Source organism: Salvelinus fontinalis, chromosome 9 (assembly GCF_029448725.1).
Source record: "Salvelinus fontinalis isolate EN_2023a chromosome 9, ASM2944872v1, whole genome shotgun sequence".
Taxonomy (NCBI): domain Eukaryota; kingdom Metazoa; phylum Chordata; class Actinopteri; order Salmoniformes; family Salmonidae; genus Salvelinus; species Salvelinus fontinalis.
In genome coordinates, this window is record NC_074673.1 from 48,519,139 (window position 1) to 48,545,012 (window position 25,874).

The 25,874-nt window shown below is 43.1% G+C and overlaps 1 protein-coding gene across 4 annotated transcripts in view; it reads right to left on the minus strand.

The window, feature by feature from the left end:
• Positions 1-1,046: 1,046 nt before the first annotated feature.
• The window catches only part of LOC129862733 (GRAM domain-containing protein 4-like), a 48,738-nt gene continuing 23,910 nt past the window's right edge, over positions 1,047-25,874 (minus strand). For 3 of the 4 annotated variants that reach the window (XM_055934647.1, XM_055934650.1, XM_055934648.1), the window contains exons 6-20: positions 16,971-17,103; positions 14,341-14,366; positions 14,047-14,138; positions 13,513-13,604; positions 13,355-13,403; positions 13,096-13,167; positions 12,932-12,975; positions 12,016-12,125; positions 11,702-11,856; positions 9,943-9,960; positions 7,019-7,166; positions 6,686-6,779; positions 5,598-5,688; positions 4,962-5,030; positions 1,047-3,816 (exon numbers count right to left, since the gene is read on the minus strand). In XM_055934647.1, coding sequence (XP_055790622.1) covers positions 3,709-3,816; positions 4,962-5,030; positions 5,598-5,688; positions 6,686-6,779; positions 7,019-7,166; positions 9,943-9,960; positions 11,702-11,856; positions 12,016-12,125; positions 12,932-12,975; positions 13,096-13,167; positions 13,355-13,403; positions 13,513-13,604; positions 14,047-14,138; positions 14,341-14,366; positions 16,971-17,103 — 1,301 coding nt within the window. In that variant the 3' untranslated portion in view covers positions 1,047-3,708. The remainder of the gene's footprint in view (positions 3,817-4,961; positions 5,031-5,597; positions 5,689-6,685; positions 6,780-7,018; positions 7,167-9,942; positions 9,961-11,701; positions 11,857-12,015; positions 12,126-12,931; positions 12,976-13,095; positions 13,168-13,354; positions 13,404-13,512; positions 13,605-14,046; positions 14,139-14,340; positions 14,367-16,970; positions 17,104-25,874) is intronic. The other variant, XM_055934649.1, reaches the window with a different exon arrangement.

Below are 25,874 nucleotides of genomic sequence, written 5' to 3' on the forward strand. Positions count from 1 at the left end.
CTCTTGAAGCGATAGAGGAAATCAACAAGATCCACAAGTATTCTTTCACAATAGCTGGCCTTATGTTATCTGCAGTTTTGAGCTGCACTATCCCACTATGTGGTGGATAACACCCACTCTTTGTTTATGTAATGAGGCACAAGTATTCTAATTTTAGAAAATCGTCAGTTCACATGTCAAGTGTAATTGCGACATTGTATTTACCAAAGTTCTCTCTCAACTCCGGGACGACCCGATGCAGGACTGAATGAAACCCAGGAATGAGTGAGTCTGTTCCTGCTTCTGTTGCCTAGTTGAGTGTTTGTTTAATATCCTACTGATTCTGTGATCATGCAACAGTTTATCTTGCGCTTTTGACAATGATTTTACATGAGGCCTAATTCACATAATATACCTAAAATACTTATATCCACTAGGCTAATAAATAATCAAATTTTTCCTTTTGATGATTTACTTAACCTATATCATGTTATTTCAAGTTGTCCCTTTGGAGCGCATGCAATGGTGATTTGGAGTTGTTGAACGGGACAAAATGTATTACAATTCAATTTGAATGAACTGAATGATGAGGATGAAGAAGAAGAGGGTAATTGAATTTAGAACAATAGTGTAAGAATTGCTGTTCCTCTGTTCCGCGCACTTTTTGTTTCTACTTTGTCAGAAGAAGCTGTAGCTGGACGAGCCTATTACTTACTAAAACTGTTACACTGTAAGGTTTTTATTCTAAGAGAAACTAAAACATAAATTGGTATAACATTCTGTTATATTCTTAAAGTATGTGTTGACTGAATATACACAAGCCATGTCTGCTAAATTAACAAATTGATGGTGCAGCCTTATAGCCCTGGCTAGTAAGCACATATAAAAAATATTTATAATCCATTCACACCAGAAACAAAATCAGATTTTCCGTGGTCTTCTATCCCAGTGCGTTCCAAACCTTTCCAGTGTATGCCCACCTTCATCAAGGGATAATCCCAGATTACAGGGATAAAGAAATAGTGATAAAGTTACTGAGATGCTTTAAAGAAAACGGCCAACAATCATTACTTTAAAATGTGTTTACTTAAGTGAAAATGTTCATAACATTTTACAATAAAACCATTTTCTTTAAAAACTTTACAGGGGTTTAAAATGTGTTCATTACAAAATTTCATATGTACAATTTTTTGGGAAGGCAGATAACAAAGAAGTATTCACACCTACTGTAACTGGTTATCGTTCCTAAACAGTTACATTTTGATTGGGAAGTATTACGAAAAATGAATTAGCAAACAAGTACTTTGATTTAAAAGAAATACAGTGCCTTCAGAAAGTATTCACACCTAGACTTTTTCCACATTTTGTTGTTACAGCCTGAATTTAAAAAGGACAACATGTCTATGTCACTGGCCTACACACAACACTCCATAATGTCAAAGTTTTAGACATTGTTACAAATTAATAAAAAATGAAAAGCTGAAATGTCTTGGGTCAAAAAGTATTCAAGCCCTTTGTTATAGCAAGCCTAAGGTCCCTCATTCGAGCAGTGAATTTCAAATACAGATTCGACATCAGACTGGGAGGTTTTCCAATGCCTCGCAAAGGGCACTTATTGGTAGATAGGTAAACAAAAAAACAAAAAAATTGCCAACTGTTGCACAAACAAGGTGTGGAAAGCGCTTATAGACTTATAGACCCCAGAAAGACTCACAGCTATAAACACTGCCAAATGTGCTTCTACAAAGTCTTGACTCAGGGGTGTGAATACTTATGTAAATCAGATATTTCTGTATTTTATTTCAATACATTTGCAACATTTTCTAAAAACATGTTATCACTTTGTCATGTATGGGGTAATGTGTGTAGATGGGTGAGAGAAAATGTTTTGTTTTTGTCCATTTTGAATTCAGGCTGCAACACAACAAACTGGACTTGGTGAAGCCATTGCCATCATACTGGGAATTTGCAAGCGACAAAAAGGATGATCGATCAACAAGGGCATGATCTATTAGCGAGGCTATTTATATTTTACAACACCTTCGATGGTTTAGGACACACACGGTACTATAATGATTACTTTCCATCTTCAAGTTGACGGCCATGCCATAAATTGACATTGTTCAGACAGTGCTGATTCAAACAGATTTGGAAGCAACATGACTCCACGAATTAACACCTTTCAATTCACCATCCACTTGCAAAGAGTGTGGCTAAACCGAGGGGAAGTTTTTGATTGGCTGAGATGTGACCACTCAGGTTTATCAGCATTCAGAATTTCTCCATCACAAGACGTACCGGTCAGTCTTCATGACCTCATAGTCTTACAAGGAATCAAACTGACTTAAAGCAGTGGAGTTTAGAACCTAACATCTGTAAACGTTACAGATATAGGGTGAAAGAACTAAATGACAAGCAGTGAAATGAAGAAAACATTTTGGCATACATACAGTACATACTGTGCTTCTTAAGTATATCTAACTTTTTCGAGGGGCTTGGAGAGTGAGATACCTAAGTTACTTGGTGTAGACTAAAAGACATCAAGCAAATGTCCAGTTAGCCTCCCTAGCATGTGCTCAACTAGAACATATTGTAGCCAACACCTTAACCGTTACGCCAAGAGCTCTGAACATCTTGACAAGGTCGCTAGGTGTTGGGTAAATGATGCTACATTACCCCCTTCCTTCGGGAGATTATTGTTCTACATAATATACTCTGAGGCTTCAGGGTAATGTTTATGCGGTGCTTATGAAAGCATCATGACTCCTTAACATGGAAATTTAAATCCATACCTTTTCTTTGCCAAGACAACAATGTGTGTGAGAAAGATATTGACTACAATGACTTTTGGCTGCCCATCATTAAATTATTCCCGTTCCGTCCCTCCACTCTCAGAAAAAAAGGCTAAATAAAACAGTTACACCTAAAGGCTATTGCAGAAATGATATCTAAAGCACATTCATTATCTGGGAACATGAAGGCTTGAGGTTTTCATAAACGTGGTTTCTGGTGCACTTTACAAAATGTGAGTTAAGACCTGTGCAAGGCCACCAATGATATCTATATCAAACCAAATACATCCTACTGAAGGAGAGCATTAAGTAGAGCAAAGAGCATCAATGTGTGTGATACACAAAATGGGAGTGCCAGGCTGTCCTGTCAGATGGGCAAAGAGATCCAGCCTCCTCCTGAAACAGCACAACAGTGTTGACCATAAAATGATCACCCCCCCACCACACACACACACGCTTTTTAGCAGCACACATTCTCGCACGCATGCACAAAAAAAAAAAACTGACAACAAAAGAGAGATAGAATTGAAAAGCTATTACCCGAGTACAGAACAACAGCAAATCAAGACAAGGGTGTCTCTAGGCTCTATAGGCTACTTCCCTGGATGCAATAGCCTCGACCGAACCAGTAGGAGGCAGCGATGGTGTGCGGGTCCAGGAGTTGTAGTTCCTTAGTTAGACCTAATGAGGAGTTGTGGTTATCAATGAGAGGATAAGAAGACCTTGGGCTCTATAGTGATGGACCAGGCCTCAGATCAAGTGGATACCATCCTCACATACTAACCTAATGTGGCTTGGTGGAGGAATCCACCACCTTGGCATGGACACTAGCTTAACATACGTGCAGATATACTAATTGGCCAGTAGCAGTGTACTACATAGAGAACTCGCTGTGTCAGTATAGGACATCCCTAGTGAAGGCAGCCATTTTGATATGTTAGGTCTCAGGGTTGGTGGCTGTGGTCATGGTCACTTTCTTCGTATACTGTGTGAAGATGGCGTCAAAGGCCTCGTCCCTGTGGATCATGGCACCAAACACCAACGGCTGAGAGAGCACAGGTAAATAAAAGGGAGAGTGAGGGGATAGAAAAACAGTGACAATAGGAGGGGATATTTTTAGGAAGATTATTTTAGGCGTTGATAAACCTGTCAAAAAGCTGTTATGGAGCTCAATGATTGTGTTCCTGCCTATAAATATCTGGTCTTTTGAATTGACAAAGATTTTATGTTTACAAACCATACCGATGAGCTAGTTAAAAAGCTAAGATTTAAAGTGGGCTTTTAATTTTTTATATATATGTGGGCTTTTATTTTTATTTTTTTATATATATATATATATATATATATATATATATATATATATATATATATATATATATATATATATATATATATATATATATATACACACACACATATTGCCTTTCCCTAAATAGCAGGAAGCAGATTGTACAGTCAACTTTCCTACCAGATCTTGTCTATGGTGATACCATTTACCAGATAGCAACAGTCACCACTCTACCATAGTGCCTTTCGCTCAATCACAGGTGACCGTTTTAATACTCAACACTGCATCCTGTCTCAAGAGGTAGGCTGGTCCTCGTTAAAGTCCCGTAGATCACTTCATTACTTCCTTTTTGTTTACAAAGCTCTACTATACAAGCTTCCAACTTACCTCACTTTGTTGTTAAAGTATATATAAAAAGTAAAGTATAAAAACATGAGATACCAAATCCGTTCACTCAAGGTTCCTTGGGTCTCCACTGGACTAGGTAAATCTGCTTTTAGTTGTAACACTCCACATTTGTGGAACCACTTACAAAATTAATTACATTTGGATTCCCTGGTGCCACTAGGGCACTTTAAAACCCTGATGATAAACGACTTCACCCAGGTGTGCAATTTTGTTGATTGATTTACTTTAACAGCTACAGTAGTTTATGATGGCTGTGATGTTCTAATGTAATGCACTTGTTATTCTATCTTATAGTTTTCTATATTTTCTTTTCTGCCCCCAGAGCACCATTGAAAAGACGACCCTGGTCTAAATTGGGCTCCCCTGAATAAATAAAAGTTAACACAAAAAATAAACAATCTTCTCAACTTGTTAACATATTTGACAAAACACTAAGACCTAAATAGAGAGAAAAGAAACATGGCCTAAAATGGACTGTCCATAAGTGTTCCTACCTTCTGGGTGGACGGTGTTGCTATGGAGATTCCCATTCCAGATCCAGGTAATACAGACAAGACTTTGTACTGTGGGACAAACAAAAACACCAGAAACTCAGACAACCTTAACATTCTACTGCAGAAATCGATTTTTAGGAGGCTTGGGCGATATACCGTTTATACCGAAATACTGATTGTAGGATTTTCAATACTGTAAAAAATTATGTTTATTTTTGGGGGTTTGTGTGTGCGTGTTATGCCACTGCTTATAACTTTAAGAAATCTAAGATGTGTCAAATAAATTATATCCAGCAGAGGGCTCCAGCTAGGCATCCTCCTGGATCAAGATCCTTCTTGCCTAAATTGTTTGTGCCTCAAAAAAAAAAAAAACATGAATCATTTTTTAAATTGTATTTAAACACTAGTAAACAAAGTTCACTAACATCCCTGTCCAGTCGCGTCTGTCTTTGTGATTCCTAAACTACTGCAAAGTTCCCTTTATAATTTGGAAGTAGCACCCCTTGCATGCACATTCGGTAATACCGTATACCTCAGTATGGTACAGAAAATACGGATACCGCCCAACTCGTATTTTTGTTCAACCAATGAATTTAGACATTGGCCAGAAGGTGAAGTGAAAATAGAGAAACCCACCTTCTGAATATCAGTGATGTCAATCAGTTTGATAACTTTGTTCTTTCTAGAGGAATTTGACCTGCAGCTTGAGCCTTCAAAGCAAAGGTAACTGGGGAAGGAAACACTTTGTAAGCACAGAGAAGGACACATTACACCTGAACACACAAACCAATACAGAACACACAACAGGGTGCTGCAAGAGCACATGCATTCACTAAGTTGACAAAACATTAAGGACACCTGTTCTTTCCATGACAGACTGACCAGGTGTATCCAGGTGAAAGCTATGGTCCCTTGTTAAATCCACTTCAAATCAGTGTAGATGAAAGGCAGGAGACAAGCTAACCCATAACAGTCTAAGCCCTTCAGACGAGTCCCAAGACGCTTGTGGGGGTTGTAGAACACCATCATGTTCGTGTGAGTCTCATGTTGCCATAGAGGGGTCATAATAGTTTGTAGGCCAAACCCGTTCAGACGCTACAGACGATTTTCTGAGAAGACCGATTTTCGGGATGTCTCATGATCTGACGAACACCGCTCTAGCTCGGTCACCTTTCGCCGCCGATGCCAACGTGCGACATCGGCGGACACGGTGGATTGAGATGCATCCAATGCATAAAAACACATCTCCAGCTTAAACTGAAGGATTTTTATGGGGATTTTTGTATTATGCTAATTAGAATTCCACGGGGGCCCGGACATCAACTCTAGGGGGTTTTAATGAAGCTATTCTGCCATGCTATGCTGTTGTCTTAGGTCTCTCTTCATGTAGTGTTGTGGTGTCTCTTGTCGTGGTGTGTTTTGTCCTATTTTTTTATTTTATTTTTAGGCCGTTATTGTAAATAAATTGGTTCTTAACTGTAAATTTGTTCTTAACTGACTTGCCTAGTTAAATAAAAGGTTAAATCAAAATAAATACAATAAAAAAAGTATTTTTAAGCCTTGAGACAATTGAGACATTGATTGTGTATGTGCGCCATTCAGAGGGTGAATGGGCAAGATAAGATTTTAAGTGCCTTTGAACGGGGTATGGTGCTCCTAATGTTTGGTATACTCAGTGTGCATATCTACATGTGACAGCTAGGCATTAGCAGTATATGGCTTACTTTTCAGTGACAAAGAGCACCCCGTTACGGATGTAGTCTGTGGGACTCTTCCTGTCCCTGTTGATCAAGCAGCATCGCCAGCCATTCTCACACACTGCCAACGAAACCAGTCGACACACACACACATATATCAGGTCTGACACTCTGCCAACAAACACAGTCAATAGTCATGGTTACACTGCTTGCACTGCACCAACATAACACAATCGATAAACACTAAATTCATCAACAAAAACTATGGAAATAGGTCCACATGGAAAAGGGTGAGGTGGTGATCCAGCCACAAATAGTCAGCTGTCGCTCCTGAGAATTATCATGTAGTGCTCTACCAACCTGCTAGGGGGCGCTCATCCCCGGAAAGATTGAAGACCTCGTGGAAAGCCCCCTTCTTAGTATTGTAGGCCCTGCCAGTCTGTTCCTCTAGACTGATACCACATGGTAAGGCTGTTCCTAGACTGCCATGAGCTACCGTCGGATGGATCTAAAGAGAAACAGAGAGCGGGGATAAGAATGGTAGGATACAAGGAAGGATGGAGGAGAGAGGTCAGCATTTTAGACTAGGAGTGTGGGAAGGGAATTGGCTAGACCTAAGCAGCGTATGTGTATTATAGCAGGCGCTCTCAAACCAGTGGCTTGACTTGGTCATCAGCATCACTCAGTCAACTTCACTGCAGGTGACTCAAAGCGTACACAGTTTTTTGGTTAGCAGTGCATATTGGCTGGAGTACTAATGGAGAGCATCGCATACATTGCTTATGGGGATGTGAATGATAGGTTTATGGTGTGTCTCATGCAAAGCATGACGCAATGGACTCATGCCCTGTACTGTATATAACAACCTTTCATTCTAAAGAATGAAACATGAAAAATGACTGGACAGGTTTTCTCAAAGCATGCGCAGACCAACTGGCAAGTGTCTTCACAGACATTTTCAAAATCACTCCTTGTCCCAGTCTGTTATCCCAACATGTTTCAAGCTGACCACCATTGTCCATGGTTCCCAAGAGCTCCAAAGTAACCTGCGTAAATGACTATCGCCCTGTAGCACTCACATCTGTAATTATAAAGTGCTTTGAACGGCTGGTCAAGACACACATCAACACCATCATCCCAGACCCCCTCTAATTCGCCTACTTCCCCAACAGATCCACAGATGATGCAATCTCAATTGCACTTCACACTGCCCTCTCCCACCTGGACAAGAGGGGAAATAACTACGCGGCAATGCTGTTCATAGACTACAGCTCAGCGTTCAACACCATAGTCCCCTCCAAGCTCATCACCAAGCCAGGGACCCTGGGACTGAACCCCTCCCTCTGCAACTGGATCCTGGACATCCTGACGGACCGGCCCCAGGTGGTAAGGGTAGGCAACAACACCTCCGCCACACAGGCCCTCAACACGGGGCCCCTCAGGGGTGAGTGCTTAGTCCTCTCCTGTACTCCCTGTTCACCTATGACTATGTGGCCACGCATGACTACAACACCATCATCAAGTTTGCTAACCCTCAACACGGGGGCCCCTCAGGGATGAGTGCTTAGTCCCCTCCTGTACTCCCTGTTCACCTATGACTGTGTGGCCACGCATGACTACAACACCATCATCAAGTTTGCTAACGACACGATGGTGGTAGGTGATGAGTCAACCTACAGGGAGGAGGTCAGAGACTTAGCAGTGTGATGCCAGGGCAACAACTTCTCCCTCAACATTAGTAAAACCAAGGAGCTGATCGTGGACTATAGGAGAAAGAGGGGAGAGCAGGCCCCCATCCACATCGATAGGGCTGTTGTGGAGCGCGTCGAGAGCTTCAAGTTCATTGGCGTCCACATCACTAAGGACTTAACATGGTCCACACACACCTGCACAGTCGTGAAGAGTGCACAGCAGGGCCTTTTCCCCCATCAGGAGGCTGAAAAGATTTGGCATGGGCCCTAGGCTCCTCAAAAAGTTATACAGCTGCACCATCGAGAGCATCTTGACTGGCTGCTTCCCCACTTGGTTTAGCATAGCGCTACAGAGGGTGGTGTGGAGAGAGGGTGATGGGGCCAAGGTCCCTGCAATCCAGGACCTCTAAACAGTATCAGGCTGTGTCAGAGGAAGGCCCGAAAAATTGCCAAAGACTCCAGCCACTGAATCCATAGACGGTTCACTCTGCTACTTCCTAGCAAACAGTACCAGAGCATCGGCTCCAGGACAAAGAGGCACCGAGACAGCTTCTACCCCCAAGCCATAAGACTGCTAAATAGCCAGACTGCTAAATAGTAAATTAATGGTACCCAATCTATCTGCACTGACTCCATCTTGCACGGACCCTACGCACACTCACTAGACAATACACACACACACACACACACACACAACACTAACAGTCCCATTCACAACATACACACACACTTTGAAACTCATAATTTGCTGCTGGTACTCTGTTCTTCATTTTACTCTTATTATTATCTATCCTGATGCCTAGTCACTTTACACTGTCCCTTAATGTCCATATCTACCTCAAATACCTTATTATCTATCCTGATGCCTAGTCACTTTACCCTGCCTTCATGATACCTCGTACCTCAGCACATTGATCTGGTGCTCCCTGTATATAGCTCCATTCTTATTTATTTTATTCCTTTATTTATTATTATTTATTTGATTTGACTTTAATGTGTTTTTGCTGACCATTGGCAGGAATTCTCTCTAGAAAACACAAACTGGCCCGAACACACTGATAAGTATTGCTAACTATTAGAACATTAGAAAAACAACCTTAAATAATTGCATGGGATTTTATGGAAGAGTAGTTTCCGGTATGACATTATGATAGACAATACTCTAATGCAATCACACTTTTGCACAAACTACAAATACTATTAACAAATCAATATCTTTCAAAAGAACCAGTGAGCAGTTTTTAGCTTCCAGTTACTTCCTCAACACACATAGCACTACCTTGAATACAGGGTTCCTTCTGATCGCGTCTATCAGAATGGATACAAAATGAACATTCAAAACACCATTATGGTAATCTCTACTTTGGTGCCACATGGAAAATAACACTTTCAACAGCACTGTGGTAGATGCACATATTTAAAAGACAAGGCACATTTTGATCCTTCACATAGACACTGTTAGCATTGCTCTACTGCTGATATCCAAAGGGGCAAGGGGTCGATTTGGAATGCAGCTTATCTCTAATGACACATACACGATGGTGGCGCAAACACAGACACTCTCCAACCAAAGTGCACGCTAGGGAGCCCTACCTTTTCACACCCAGAGAGCTGAGAGAGGAAAAACAACAGAGAACTCAGGTGATCAGACACAAACATAAGGATTCCCACAGTCCCAGCTGCTGTGACCACCAACATTAATAGGGATGAACTGTGACAGTGACACACATCAATATGTCATGTACCTTCAGTGCCTTCAGAAAGTATTCAGACCCCTTGACCTTTTCCACATTTGTTTACGTTACAGCCTTATTCTAAAATTGATTAAATTAATGTTTTTCCTCATCAATCTACACACAATACCCCGTAATGACAAAGTAACAAAAAAGTTTTTTGAAATGTTTTCTAATAAATAAAATAAACTGAAACAACTTATGTAAAATAAGTATTCAGATCCTTTGCTAAGAGACTCAGAAATTAGATCAGGTGCATCATGTTTCCATTGATCATCCTTGAGAGGATTCTACAACTTGATTGTAGAAGTCCAACTGTGGTAAATTTAATTGATTGGACATGATTTGGAAAAGCACACACACCTGTCCATATAAAGGTCCCCCAGTTGACAGTGCATGTCAGAGCAAAAACCAAGCCATGAGGTCCAAGGAATTGTCTGTAGAGCTCCGAGACAGGATTGTGTCGAGGCACAGATCTGGGGAAAGGTACAACAACATTTCTGCAGCATTGAAGGTCACCAAGAACACAGTGGCCTCCATCATTCTTAAAAATGGACCACCAAGACTCTTCCTAGAGCTGGCCGCCCGGCCAAACTGAGCAATAGGGGGAGAAGGGCCTTGGTCAGGGAGGTGGCCACGAACACGATGGTGACTCTGATAGAGCTCCAGAGTTTGTCTGCGGAGATGGAAGAACATTCCAGAAGGACAACCATCTCTGCAGCACTCCACCAATCAGGCCTTTATGGTAGAGTGGCCAGACGGAAGCCACTCCTCAGTAAATGGCACATGACAGCCTGCTTGGAGTTTGCCAAAATGCACCTAAAGACTCTCAGACCATGAGAAACAAGATTATCTGGTCTGATGAAAGCAAGATTGAACTCTTTGGCCTGAATGCCAAGCGTCACGTCTGGAGGAAACCTGACACCATCCCTACGGTGAAGCATGGTGGTGGCAGCATCATGCTGTGGGGATGTTTTTCAGCGGCAAGGGCTGAGAGACTAGTAAGCATCGAGGGAATGATGACCGAAGCAAAGTACAGAGAGATCCATGATGAAAACCTGCTCCAGAGCGCTCAGGACACAGCCAAGACAAAGCAGGAGTGGCTTAGGGACAAGTCTCTGAATGTCCTTGAGTGGACCAGCCAGAGCCCGGACTTGAACCCAATCGAACATCTCTGCAGAGACCTGAAAATAGCTGTGCAGCGAAGCTCACCATCCAACCTGACAGAGCTTGAGAGGATCTGCAGAGAGGAATAGGAGAAGCTCCCCAAATATAGCTGTGCCAAGCTTGTAGCATCATACCCAAGAAGACTCGAGGCCGTAATCACAGCCAAGGGTGCTTCAACAAAGTACTGAGTAAAGGGTCTGAATACTTATGTACATGTCATATTTTCATTTTCTAAAAACCTGGTTTTGCTTTGTCATTATGAGGTATTGTGTATAGATTGATGAGGGGGAAAAATGTGTTAATACATTTTAGAATATAAGGCTTTAACGTAACAACATGTGGAAAAGGGGAAGTTAATACTTTCCGAATCCACTGTAGGCACAAAAGACTTGCACATATACAGACACACAAACACATTATATACAATAATATGTGTAGAGTTTGAGACGTACCCGTCTGGACAATGCCGCACCCCCGCGTTCCTTCAGCTGGGGGTCAGTGGGCAGGTTGGTCCAGATGATGTGGGGCGTGTCATACTTGTCTCTTAGCTTGGGACAGCTCCTGAACATGAAGTCGATAATGAAGAACTTGATCCCTGCATACAGCCCTGAAGAGGAGACATGCAGAAAGGCATGAGGGAAGATCAAGAGGATCTCTCCATGTCTCTTTCCACATGCTTGGGGCTCTCACTGAGTAGGTGTAGCAGGGAGTGACCCCTATGCTGACCTTAGGTCAGTCCAGGGTACAATTTACATATTGTACTTACCAATCATAAAGCCCATGAGCTTGTAGGGGATGAGACAGGAGCAGATCAAGGCCACCCATAGACCAACGTAAAGCTTCTGAGTAAACTCAGGATGCACCCACATGAACAGGCTGAAATACACATGCGCACACAGATTTATTTATATACACTGCTCAAAAAAATAAAGGGAACACTTAAACAACACAATGTAACTCCAAGTCAATCACACTTCTGTGAAATCAAACTGTCCACTTAGGAAGCAACACTGATTGACAACAAATTTCACATGCTGTTGTGCAAATGGAATAGACAAAAGGTGGAAATTATAGGCAATTAGCAAGACACCCCCAATAAAGGAGTGATTCTGCAGGTGGTGACCACAGACCCCTTCTCAGTTCCTATGCGTCCTGGCTGATGTTTTGGTCACTTTTGAATGCTGGCGGTGCTCTCACTCTAGTGGTAGCATGAGACGGAGTCTACAACCCACACAAGTGGCTCAGGTAGTGCAGCTCATCCAGGAAGGCACATCAATGTGAGCTGTGGCAAGAAGGTTTGCTGTGTCTGTCAGCGTAGTGTCCAGAGCATGGAGGCGCTACCAGGAGACAGGCCAGTACATCAGGAGACGTGGAGGAGGCCGTAGGAGGGCAACAACCCAGCAGCAGGACCGCTACCTCCGCCTTTGAGCAGGAGGAGCACTGCCAGAGCCCTGCAAAATGACCTCCAGCAGGCCACAAATGTGCATTTCTCTCTACTTTGACATGTCACATTCTTAAAATAAAGTGGTGATCATAACTGACCTAAGACAGGGAATTTTTACGAGGATGTATTTGGCTCAGGTGTATGTAAACTTCCGACTTCAACTGTATATATACACACGAAGTGTAAAACACACGCTGGTTAACAAACTTAAACATACCAGTAACAAACACACACTCACTTCTTTATTTTCTCCAAGACATCTGCCATCTTTCCAAAAAGATTCTGTTAAGAACACACACATTTTTGTTGTGAAAATGGCACAACAATTTAAACAGCTCACATCGCAGCTCCATGACTATGAATAGATGTCATCAAGCATCTCTAACAATTGTTACAGCTCACCTGTGCTTTTTGAGCTACATCAAGAACTAACTGGAACTTCTCTGAAACAGTCAGATCCTCCTTTGGTGGTTCCTAGGAAAAGAAGAGAGTTACATCCAAACTATTCCCCCAAAAGCAAACAGCATTAAGGTAACGCCCAGTGCCCTAAAATCTGCAAACACTGACGTGTAGGGGCGTGTGGAAGGTGCAAGGGGATTCTTTTTGGACCTTTCTTAGGTAAAGCTTGATCCCAAAAGAGGTGACATCATTAAAGTCTTACCACAGGTTCAGAGACCCCGGGCACAATACTCCACTGGATCCTCCAACCTCTGAGAAGAAAGTGGAGAGAGACAAGTTTGACTCAACTCACAAGAGATTGTATATGTTCAAATGGAACAACTTAGAACAGGCAATGCACCTTGTAATGAGCTTAGCTACCTGGAAATGAGGTAATTCAAGGACAACCTTAGAATGGCTAGGAAGATAAACATGGGGATGGCCCAACCGTGCCACGCTGCATTCATATAGATCTGTTTAAAATATAAAAAGGGGAGAACAGGTCACACACAATCTATTATTTCCATCTATCCACCTCTAGTCTATACTCATACTCAGTATGAAACATCTCCGTACTATGCAACACATATTGCATACCGTTTTGGGGCAGATATAGATTTCCATGCAAATATCTCTCTAAAACATAAATAGATGTTGCTATACAGGTGGAGCGATAGAGCTATTGATCCTTATCGCTGGAATCTTGATTTTTAAGCCTCGAGACAATCGAGATGACTTCTGTATGTGTGCCATTCAGAGGGTGAATGGGCAAGAGAAAAGATTTAGGTGCCTTTGAACGGCGTATGGTAGTACGTGCCAGGCACACCGGTTTGTCTCAAGAACAGCAACACTGCTGGGTTTTCACGCTCAACAGTGTGTGTGTGTGTGTGTGTGTGTGTGTGTGTATACACTCACAATGAAGGCGAAGGCTGACGTATACACTGATTGCCAGCTGGATAAGGCAAAAAGGTTCCTCTTAAAGTTTATGACAGGTTTGGCACCCCGCTCTACAGACATGTAGAAAGTATTAAAACATTTTTAAAAACACTATCAAGACAAATGCTGATTCATCAATCATGTATACATATTTTATTACAGTAAAGATATGTCATTGGAATAGCATTAGACTCAGAATATGATATTCATCAAGATACGGCTGACATTGAGTGTGATCGGTACATCTTGTTCACTAAATTGACTTAAACTTACTGAGTCTTCTCATGTTTTCAGTCAATCTGAGTACAGGGGACAAGAGAAGGGGAGTTTTTTTCAATTAGAACTCAGCATGACAAAAGCAAGACCAAAATGATGTAAGGAACAAGCATAAACAGTGCTATATAGGTTTTGGTGGAGGAAGAGTAAAACTCATTTCATCGCATTTAGCTATCCTTCATGGGAAAGTATTTTATTTTAACCTTTATTTAACTAGGCAAGTCAGTTAAGAACAAATTCTTATTTTCAATGACGGCCTAGGAACAGTGCCTTGTTCAGGGGCAGAACGACAGATTTTTACCTTGACAGCTCGGGGATTCGATCAAGCAACCTTTCGGTTACTAGTCCAACGCTCTAACTACTAGGCTACCTACCTGCCATATGTGTTGCCTGAAATAATAACTTGTCTGCCAAAGCCTTCTTGTCTGCCTCCTATCTCATCTCACTTTCTCTTTCAGCCTCCAAAACTAACATCAAGTTCATTTCAACTGGCAGGGTGCAGTGAACGCTCCTTCCTTCTCTTCCCCTGCCTCTTCTGCTCTCTCACTCTCCGTCCTCTTATGCACTTGGATAAAGTTACAGGACACAGTTTGAGTCAGACTACTCATGACTATACTGGCATTGTTAACACTAAGTGTTCTCTTCCTCTCCTCCCCTCTTCCTCTCACTCCTGTCTATTGTACTTGGATTGAGTTTCATAACACAGTTTGAGTCAGAGTACCCATGACTCCACTCTGCGTTAATCAGGAGAGGACTGATCCAGGGCAACTATAAAAGGTCACTGTTTGGATTGGAGCAGGAAGAACAGATCCTAAATCAGTTTTAACTAGCATAGGATGACAACAGCCTGCTGCAGTGCACTCAATCTAGCCCCAGGGGTCAGACAATCCTCCCACTTCCACAACAACAGGGTTACAACTTCTACTGTGCTGAAAGCCCTGGGATTGGCTGTGGGTTATAATAACAGGCCAATTTGACATCAGGGTGAAGGCATGGGGATGGCTACTTTACGGTGGGTGCTGATGAATAGCATGCTGACAGACTCTAGGCCCATTACAAAGCAATCAGTTTTATGACCCTTCTCTAAGCAGCATGTACTCAGGGTCATCCGAGCTGGTTAACCTGATGACTAGTGGCTGGCTGATCGAAATGAAAGGGGAGAAGCAGAGGGGAGCAACGTCAGAGCAAATGTTGAAATCAGAATCTTAAAAAGGGATAGTTCAGGCAAAATCCACATATGGGTGGAATTAACCTTACCTTGAGTTGTGTCTAGGGTTGCAAAGGGAACCATAATCTTTCAAGGAATTTATGCAATCTATCACAAGACATCTACTGGCACTTTGGGGTATTTCAGATTATCACAGGTGTCTAATTATCTCCGACCCTCTGTGTGGCCTTATCACATTTAAAACATTTAAAAATATGAAATAATTAAAGTTGCAATATGCAGAAATCTCTTAGCCACTTCCTGTTTGCTAAAATTCAAATAGTTTGCCTAACTTCAGTTTGTGACAAAACAAACAACGCATAGTGTAGAGTCATTTTACCATTTAAACCACTATGAAATATATTTTCAATAACCCAAAATATTGTATTTTCAGCTGTTTGAAGCTGGTGTACAAAACCGAAAGTAAAAGACGCAAAAATGAAACTTAAGAACGGGAAGCATAGAAATAGTGTACATAAAGCATATCTAACACTACTTAGATTTACTTTCAAAGAGAATGAAAGATCTATAACTCATATTTCTATGTGAATTTGGTCGGGTCACCCAAAAAGTTATATATTGCAGATTTAATAAGATTACTTTAAAATAAAAAAATACAATGACAAAACTGTAAAACATTATCCTAAATATAAACTTAGTGAACATTTGATTTGAATTATTAAGATCCCCATTAGCCGACGGCAATGGTGACAGCTAGTCTTACTGGGGTCCGACACATAACGAAAAAGACATTACTGACAAAAGACATTACAATTTACATCCATTAAAAACATTAACATGTAGTGTGTGTGTGCATCAAATATGAGGGTTTTAGCATGAAATATCCATTATATAAAAAAAAATTACACACTTCATTTATTTTGTCAATGTTTTGGTGTCAAACTGGTGGCAGTTGTGAAGTCAATAGTTGGAAGAGTTGCAGAGTTAATAGAAAATAATGCCATTGGTGATTAGATATTTTTCATTCAATTAGGCCATTTTCTCCTGTGGTCTATCTACTAGAAACTCATGGACAACAGATCATTTAAAAAAAAGAACACGATATGAATAGATTTATTTTATTCAAGCATAATTTACCAAAGTTACGATGGAAAATCTATGGCAATCTGTTAATTACCAAATATACTGAAGATTCTGGCAATTTTGGTAAATTACCGGTAGCTTTGCAACCCTAGCTGAAGGTCCATAGTGACGCTTTGCTAACATCAGTCCGTTGGTTTAAATTTATGAATTTGGACGATGCCCATTATCCTAGCGCCTGGCTGTAACAGAAGTAAACAATGGATTATTGTGGATTCCGTCACTATGGGCCTTTAGGCAGAACTCAAGGTAAGGGAAATTCCACAAAACTATCCCTACAAATGTTCTCAACTTGGGGAAATAGTGTGACAGTTCTCACCTCTTAGCGCTTAGCGGCTCCTCTGGCTCCACTGTGTTCTCCTCCGGCTGGAAACGAAAGTCCCCGATGTACGCTCCAAACCGGTTGTACAGCCACGCCTGCAGCCATGAGTACATGGTCTCCTTCTGCTTGTCTGCAGGGGCAAAGGAACATGGGATATTGTTAGACCTTGTTTTCTTGAATAAGGTCGGTTATATCTGGGTTGGAACAAAAGCCTGCACACCTTGTTGCTTTCCAGGACTAGTGTTGGTGACCACTACTTATACATTTGACCAGTATTCAACTCAATGCTACATGGTTGTAGCAGTATGAAACTATGTGAATACAACACTCTGTGTGCTTTTTGTTAGACCTACATTAGCACCTGTATTTCTTCATTACAGTTTATCCAAACACCCTGTCTTATTTTATCGTCACTACAGCACGTCTCTGGAACTAATTAACTAACAGCTCGCTACGAGACACCTCACTAAAATAAGTTGCAGCCTGACATCACACCCAATTAAAATAGACACCTCGGGTTATTCCCCAAGACACCTCACAAGTACCATTCAAATCTGTACTCCATCCTCGCTTAGTTTGGAATGTGGCTGAGCTGACGAGCAATGTGGTGGTTAGTCTCCCAAGGCATACTGGTTGCATCCCACAATGTTAACAATGTTCCAGCATAGGTCTGGGATTTCCCAGACTATGTGGTGGTGGGTGGTTCAACTCAAATTGTATTTGTTACATGCTTCGTAAACAACAGGTGGAGACTAACAGTGAAATGCTTACTTATGGGCCCTTCTCATAAATGCAGAGGAAAAAAATGGGAAATGCTTGAAAAATAACACGAGGAATAGATACATGATGAGTAACGACAAATGGCACAGGACGCTGCTGAGGGGAGAACAGCTCATAATAATGGCCAGAATGTATCAACTGGAATCAAACACATGGAAACTATGTGTTTGATGTATTTGATACCATTCCACTCCAGCCATTACCACGAGCCCGTCCTCTCCAATTAAGGTGCCACCAACCTCCTGTGATACAGGGGATACCAGTACCGACCCGATGTGCAGGGGTACAAGGTAATTGAGGTAGATATGTACATATAGGTAAGGATAAAGTGTTTAGGAAACAGGGTAGATGATAAAACAGTAGCAGCAGCATATGTGATCAGTCAAAAAATGTAAATGCAGTTAGTCTGAGTAGCTATTGGTTAACTATTTAACTAACTATTTATCAGTCTTATGGCTTGGGGGTAAAAGCTGTTCAGGGTCCTGTTGGTTCCAGACTCGGTGCATCGGTACCGCTTGCCATGCGGTAGCAGAGAAAACAGTCTATGACTCAGGTGACTGGAGTCTTTGACAATTTTTTAGAGGTCCTGGATAGCAGGGAGCTCGGCTCCAGTGATGTACTCGGCCAGCCGCACTTCTCCCTATAGCGCTTTGCTGTCAGATACCAAGCAGTGATGCAGCCAGTCAAGATGTTCTCAAATGGTGCAGCTGTAGAACTTGAGCATCTGAGGGCCCATGCCAAATCTTTTCAGCCTCCTGAGCAGGAAGAGGCATTGTCGTGCCTTCTTCACGACTGTGTTGGTGAGTGTGGACCATGATAATTCCTTAGCGATGTGGACACCGAGGAACTTGAAGCTCTTGATCTGCTTTACTACAGCCCCGTTGATGTGGATGGGGGTGTGCTCTGCCCTCTGTTTCCTGTAGTCCATGATCAGCTCCTTTGTTTTGCTGACGTTGAGGGAGAGGTTGTTGTCCTGGCACCACACTGCCAGGTCACTGACCTCCTCCCTATAGGCTGTCTCATCATCGTCGGTGATCAGGCCAACCACCGTTGTGACATCAGCAAACATGATGGTGTTGGAGCCGTGCGTGACCACACAGTCAAGGGTGAACAGGGAGTACAGGAAGGGACTAAGCATGCACCCCTGAGGGGCCTCGTGTTGAGGGTCAGCGTTGCATGTGTATTGTTGCCTACCCTCACCACCTGGGGGCGGCCTGTCAGGAAGTCCAGGATCCAGTTGCAAAGGGAGGTGTTCAGTCTCAGGGTCCTGAGCTTAGTGATGAGCTTGGAGGGCACTGTTACGCACGCCTCTGAGAAGAGGGAACGCAACTCCCTGCTACAACTCAACTCTCTGAAGTGCAAGAGGTATGGACTGTAGGTGCGAGTAAGGATGACACAAAAGCAGAATTTACCGTTTACTAGAATTTATTTTCTTACACGGTAATATGGGGAAAAGGGGCTGGACGGAACCAAAGCAAAGAAAGTAAATATCAAAGTTCCCCCTCTCCTATCTAACCTGCCTACCCACTTAACTTACCTAACTTAACACCGCCTGGTGCCCTAACCAAAATACAGGGGGTGGTCCGCCCAGGTCTTACCTAGTGTGCCTAGACAGTAAATATACTACGGGTATATGTATGCCCGCGGGCCTCTTGCCTAAGCACTCCCAAAGTGCCTTCTCCTTCCCCCCTGGGAACAAATGAAACAGAGTAATTTTTAACGATTTCACAAGCACTCACAAACACAGGACATAGAAAAACTGCTACCAACAACAACAGAACTGCTACCAACAACAACAGTACATACCACACTTTCTGATACACAACCCACACTATATCACAATCTAATTTCTCTCTCAATCTCCAAATCTCTACTCCAAATCTCATCTCCTCTCTCTCCCTACTCTCAATCTCAATCTTGGGCAGAACACTGGCTTTTATCTTCAGGTGGCAATGGTGATTAGAGTCAGCTGCTTCTTGACGAGGGGGCGGGGTCAGCTCCAATCACCAATTAGCCTGGGGTTGACCAATCAGCTGGTTGGGGAGTACTTCAGGAAGCCATCTCCTGAAACACACACTCAAATACAAAACAGAACACAGAAACTGGGGAACGTAACACGCCCACCACAAAAATTGCAAACATACAGTTTGTAATAACAAAAACCAACGCTTCCCCAGTTAGTAAACCCGTGATAGAGCGTCAGCAACCACATTCGCTGAGCCCTTCACATAGGCTATCTGTACATTATATCCTTGTACAATCAGAGCCCACCGCATAAGGCGGCGGTTCTGATTGTACATTTGCTTTAAGAACACTAAAGGATTATGGTCCGTGAAGACCATTACAGGAAAGGCACTGGATCCCACATATACTTCAAAGAACTGTAAGGCTAGCAATAAAGCTAGCGTCTCTTGTTCAATTGTGGAGTACCTTGACTGACACGAGTTGAACTTACGGGAAAAGAAACTGACGGGCCGATCCACTCCGTCTTCATCTTCCTGTAAGAGAACCGCACCCACCCCCACTATACTAGCGTCAACCTCCAACTTAAAAGGTTTGTCAAAGTTGGGGGCGGCAAGCACTGGGGCACTACAAAGTAGCGCTTTAGCGGACTCAAAAGCATGGTTACAGTCCTTGGACCACCTAAATGGTACCTTGGGACTAAGCATAGATGAAAGGGGAGCTACTACCGTCGAGAAATTCTTACAGAATGTACGATAGTACCCTACCATCCCTAGGAATCTGCGCAACTGGCGTCGAGTCGTGGGAGCAGGAAAAGCAACAATTGCCTCCACCTTGCCAGATACTGGGCGCACTTGACCTCGTCCCACTTGTTTCCCTAAGTAAGTCACCGTAGCCTTCCCAAACTCACACTTGGCCAAATTGAGGGTTAAAGAAGCATTCTCCAACCGCTGAAACACACTTTTCAAAGTGGAGAGATGATCAGACCAAGTAGACGAATGGATCACCACATCATCAAGGTATGCAGTACAATTTGGCACATCTGCAAACACAATGTTAACTAGACGCTGAAAAGTAGCAGGTGCATTACACATGCCAAAGGGCATCACAGTGTATTGTACAAAGTTATCAGGCGTAACAAAAGCCGATATGTCAGAAGCTCTAGAGGTCAGAGGCACCTGCCAATAACCTTTTAACAAATCTAACTTACTAACGTAAGCAGCAGAGCCAATTCTATCAATGCAGTCATCTAATCGAGGTAGAGGAAAAGAATCAGACTTTGTAACTGCATTTACTCGACGATAGTCCGTGCATAAGCGGGACGTACCGTCAGGCTTAGGAACAAGAATACATGGGGAACTCCAGGAGCTGTTACTGGGTTTTGCCATGTCATTCTGTAATAAATAAGCTACCTCACTTTTCATTACCTCCCTTTTCTTTGCATTAACCCGGTACGGATGCTGACGTATAGGAGCAGCGTTGCCCACATCCACGTCATGTTCCAAGATGGACGTGCGACTTGGAACGTCCTGAAACACACTGAGAAAACTGTTTATCAATAGGATAAGGTCCTTAGTTTGATCGCTATCCAAATGTTCCATTTGAGAGGGTAACTTCTTCAGCATCTCTGAATTACATAGGCGTTCACACTGCTGTAACGTATGGCGTAACTCCAACCCATCCTCCTTATCCTCCTCTAGGTCCCAGCCAGGCTTCAGCACCACCGCAGCCACACTGGAGACGGCGGGCTGGACCGGCTTACTTGAGGAGCTGTCTGGAGAGTCACGTACATAATATTCTTTTAGCATGTTAACATGACACACACGGGAAGAACGCCTTCGATCTGGGGTCTTTATCACATAGTTTGTGTCACTGAGTTTCTTTTCCACCAGATATGGTCCAGAAAAACGTGCTGACAGAGATGAGCCAGGAATTGGCAACAAAACTAATACTTGATCCCCTGGTGCAAAAGAACGGCCAACAGCCTTTTTGTCATAATGCACCTTCATGCGTTTTTGCGAAGAGGAAAGAGACTTTTGGGCCAACGCACATGCGGCGTGCAGTCTCTCCCGCATCTTACTGACATAATCCAACACATTTTTAGGGGCGCTACTGGGTGTAGGAGATAAGATATGCTCCTTCAACACTTTCAGCGGACCCCTTGGGGTATGTCCAAACACAAGGTCAGCAGGGCTAAACCCTAAGGACTCTTGTATCGTTTCCCTAATAGCAAATAGGACAAAGGGCACCCCCTCATCCCAATCGGTACTGGTATGCATACAATACTTGCGTAGCATTGCCTTCAGCGTCTGATGCCAGCGTTCGAGAGCCCCTTGACTCTCTGGATGATACGGACTTGAGACCTGATGGGAAATACACAATGTCTTTAACACATTTGAAAACATTTTGGACATAAAGTTGGATCCCTGATCTGTTTGGATTACTTTAGGGAGTCCAAACGTAGAGAAGAACTTCACCAGTGCCTTCACCACAGTCTTAGCCGTAATAGTACGGAGAGGAATAGCCTCTGGGTATCGAGTAGCACTGCACATTATTGTTAATAGGAACTGGTTACCTGACCTGGTTTTCGGCAACGGACCTACACAATCAACTATCACTCTTTCAAACGGTTCCCCCACCACAGGAATCGGGTAGAGCGGTGCTCTAGGAACTGTTTGATTCGCTTTCCCAGTGAGTTGACATACGTGACATGTTTTACAAAATTGGACCACGTCAGACTTCAAACCTGGCCAGAAAAAATGACGAAGGACCCGGTTATAAGTCTTTGTGATCCCCAAATGTCCAGACCACGCCTGGTCATGGGCGAGTGACAGCACCTGCTGTCGGAACGGTGTAGGAACAACCACTTGACACACTTCACTCCAGTCATTAACGGTGTCATGAGCTGCCCATTTACGCATCAAAACTCCTGCTTCCATAAAGTAGGCAGTCTCTCTAGTTTTAGCTTCTTCAATGGAAATTACCGAAGCAAAACACTTACGAAGACTGGTGTCTCCTTTTTGACATTCAATCACCTTCTCAGGGGTGACAGACAAAAGAATGTCATGTAATTGGGGCGCGATTTCGCAGTCCCCTTCCTTAGTTTTTACAGGAGTAAAAACTGTCGGACTTGCAGAAGGAATACTCGGTGCATTTTCTTCTACTTCAACATTCTCAAAAATGGAACTAGCCAAATCCACCACATCTCCAAGCTTGCGAGATTGTGCCCTCGTTAAGACACAAGCAGGAAAAACATGTGGAAATGCTTGAACCAATTTCTCATCTGCAATTTTAATTTCTGGATTGTCTACTACCTCTAATACAGGAGTAACGTTACCACCAGCAATATCATTCCCTAATAGCAATGTGACTCCTTTTACTGGCAGTGTAGACACTACACCAACACGGAAACGTCCTGATACCAAGTCTGACACTAAGTGGACCCAGTGTAATGGTACAGGTACTGTTTTTGTCTCTATCCCTTGTAATATAACATGCGAGCCACAATACGTTTCAGGAGACCAGGGTAAAGCATCAGTAATGATTACTGACTGCGCCGCCCCGGTGTCTCGTAAGATTTTAATTGGCTTTTGATCAGCTTGTTCTCCAGTTAAGGAAACACAACCGGTAGAGATAAACGGAGCATAAACAGGATCCGGTTTCTCAAACGCTGAATCAATATATCGGACCAACGGACGAGCCAAAGACTTGACTAAACCCAAACTTTTCCTTTTTGGGGAAGGTGACTGGGACTGTTTCGGTTTATTTTTCAAAACTGGGCAGTCCGCAATCACGTGACCCTTTTGGTGACAGTAAAAACATTCACGGATCTCATGAAAAGGCTTGTCAGAGGAAAAGCGACCTGAATGAGGCACTGATGACGTAATCAGTCTACCTTCAAAACGAGGTGCACCAAAGACAGTCTTGTGTGTCAAAGCGTACTCATCTGCCAACACTGCTGCCTGGGCCAATGTCACCACTTTCTGTTCATTTAAATGAACTACAATTCTATCAGGGAGGTTGCTTTTAAAATCCTCCAACAGCATCAACTCCCGAATATCAGCAAAGGTTTTAGCTTTGCTGGCTGAACACCATCGATTAAACAGAGACTCTTTGTCCCTAGCAAACTCAACAAAAGTACGGTGAGAGGGTTTCTTGTGGTTCCTGAAGCGCTGTCTATAAGCTTCAGGCACCAACTCATAAGCCCGCAACACGGTAGTTTTAACTGTATCATAGTCTAAACTGTCTTCCAGGGAGAGAGCAGCTACTACTTCCTGGGCTTTCCCAGACAATTTACATTGTAACAGGAGAGGCCAAACCTCGAGTGGCCAATGCAGCGCAGCGGCCACACGCTCAAACGCAGAGAAATAGGAATCAACTTCCGACTCTCGGAATGGTGGGACTAAAGCGATATTTTTACTTACATCAAAGTGGGCTTGATGATGAGCAGCTTTTGGAGTCGTACCGGAGCCAGCATCTAGCTCTAGCTGTCGGATCCTCACCTCCTTGTCGGCTTCTATTTTCCTAATTTCAAGATCAAAATGCATTTGTCTCTCTTTATCTTTTTGCTCCATTTCTAACCGGGCCAGCCTCACCTTTAGCCTAGCGGTCCCATCTGAACGACCTGAAGCAGAAGATAAAGGATCGAATCGAGGCAATGTAAAGGGGGTACGAGCAACCCCTTCCTCCGCCCTGTCCTCCGACTTGGCATCGGAAAGTCTACCCGTCTCCTCTCCTTTCAATGAGAGAATTCTTTCTCTTACTAATCCCTCCCTGACTAGCACCAAAAGCTCAGCCTTTAGGGCTTTCTCAGGGATAACAAATCCATAATGGTCAGCTATAGCTATAAGGTCTACTTTTCGAAACCTCACCAAACAATCAATAGAGGGCGCATCAATGAACTTGGAGATGGCTGAGGCAGCCATCTTGTACACAGCAATTTACTGAACACACTAACTAAACAAGTCATCCAAACTCACAACCTACCATCACACCTCAATCACTAACCACAGAGAGCTCAGTGCAGCAAGGTCCGGTGGGTTTAATGGAATCCCGGATGAGCCCCCATTATGTTACGCACGCCTCTGAGAAGAGGGAACGCAACTCCCTGCTACAACTCAACTCTCTGAAGTGCAAGAGGTATGGACTGTAGGTGCGAGTAAGGATGACACAAAAGCAGAATTTACCGTTTTACTAGAATTTATTTTCTTACACGGTAATATGGGGAAAAGGGGCTGGACGGAACCAAAGCAAAGAAAGTAAATATCAAAGTTCCCCCTCTCCTATCTAACCTGCCTACCCACTTAACTTACCTAACTTAACACCGCCTGGTTCCCTAACCAAAATACAGGGGGTGGTCCGCCCAGGTCTTACCTAGTGTGCCTAGACAGTAAATATACTACGGGTATATGTATGCCCGCGGGCCTCTTGCCTAAGCACTCCCAAAGTGCCTTCTCCTTCCCCCCTGGGAACAAATGAAACAGAGTAATTTTTAACGATTTCACAAACACTCACAAACACAGGACATAGAAAAACTGCTACCAACAACAACAGAACTGCTACCAACAACAACAGTACATACCACACTTTCTGATACACAACCCACACTATATCACAATCTAATTTCTCTCTCAATCTCCAAATCTCTACTCCAAATCTCTACTCCAAATCTCATCTCCTCTCTCTCCCTACTCTCAATCTCAATCTTGGGCAGAACACTGGCTTTTATCTTCAGGTGGCAATGGTGATTAGAGTCAGCTGCTTCTTGACGAGGGGGCGGGGTCAGCTCCAATCACCAATTAGCCTGGGGTTGACCAATCAGCTGGTTGGGGAGTACTTCAGGAAGCCATCTCCTGAAACACACACTCAAATACAAAACAGAACACAGAAACTGGGGAACGTAACAGGCACTATGTTGTTGAACACTGTGCCTCTTGTCCAGATGGGAGAGGGCAGTGTGGAGTGCAATTCAGATTGCGTCATCTGTGGATCTGTTGGGCCGGTATGCGAATTGGAGTGGGTCAGGGAGAGGTTGAATATGTCAGTGAAGAGACTTTCTAGCTGGTCAGCGCATGCTCTGAGCACGCATCCTAGTAATCCGTCTGGCCCTGCGACATTGTGAAAGTTAAACTGTTTCAAGGTCTTACTCAAATCGGCTAC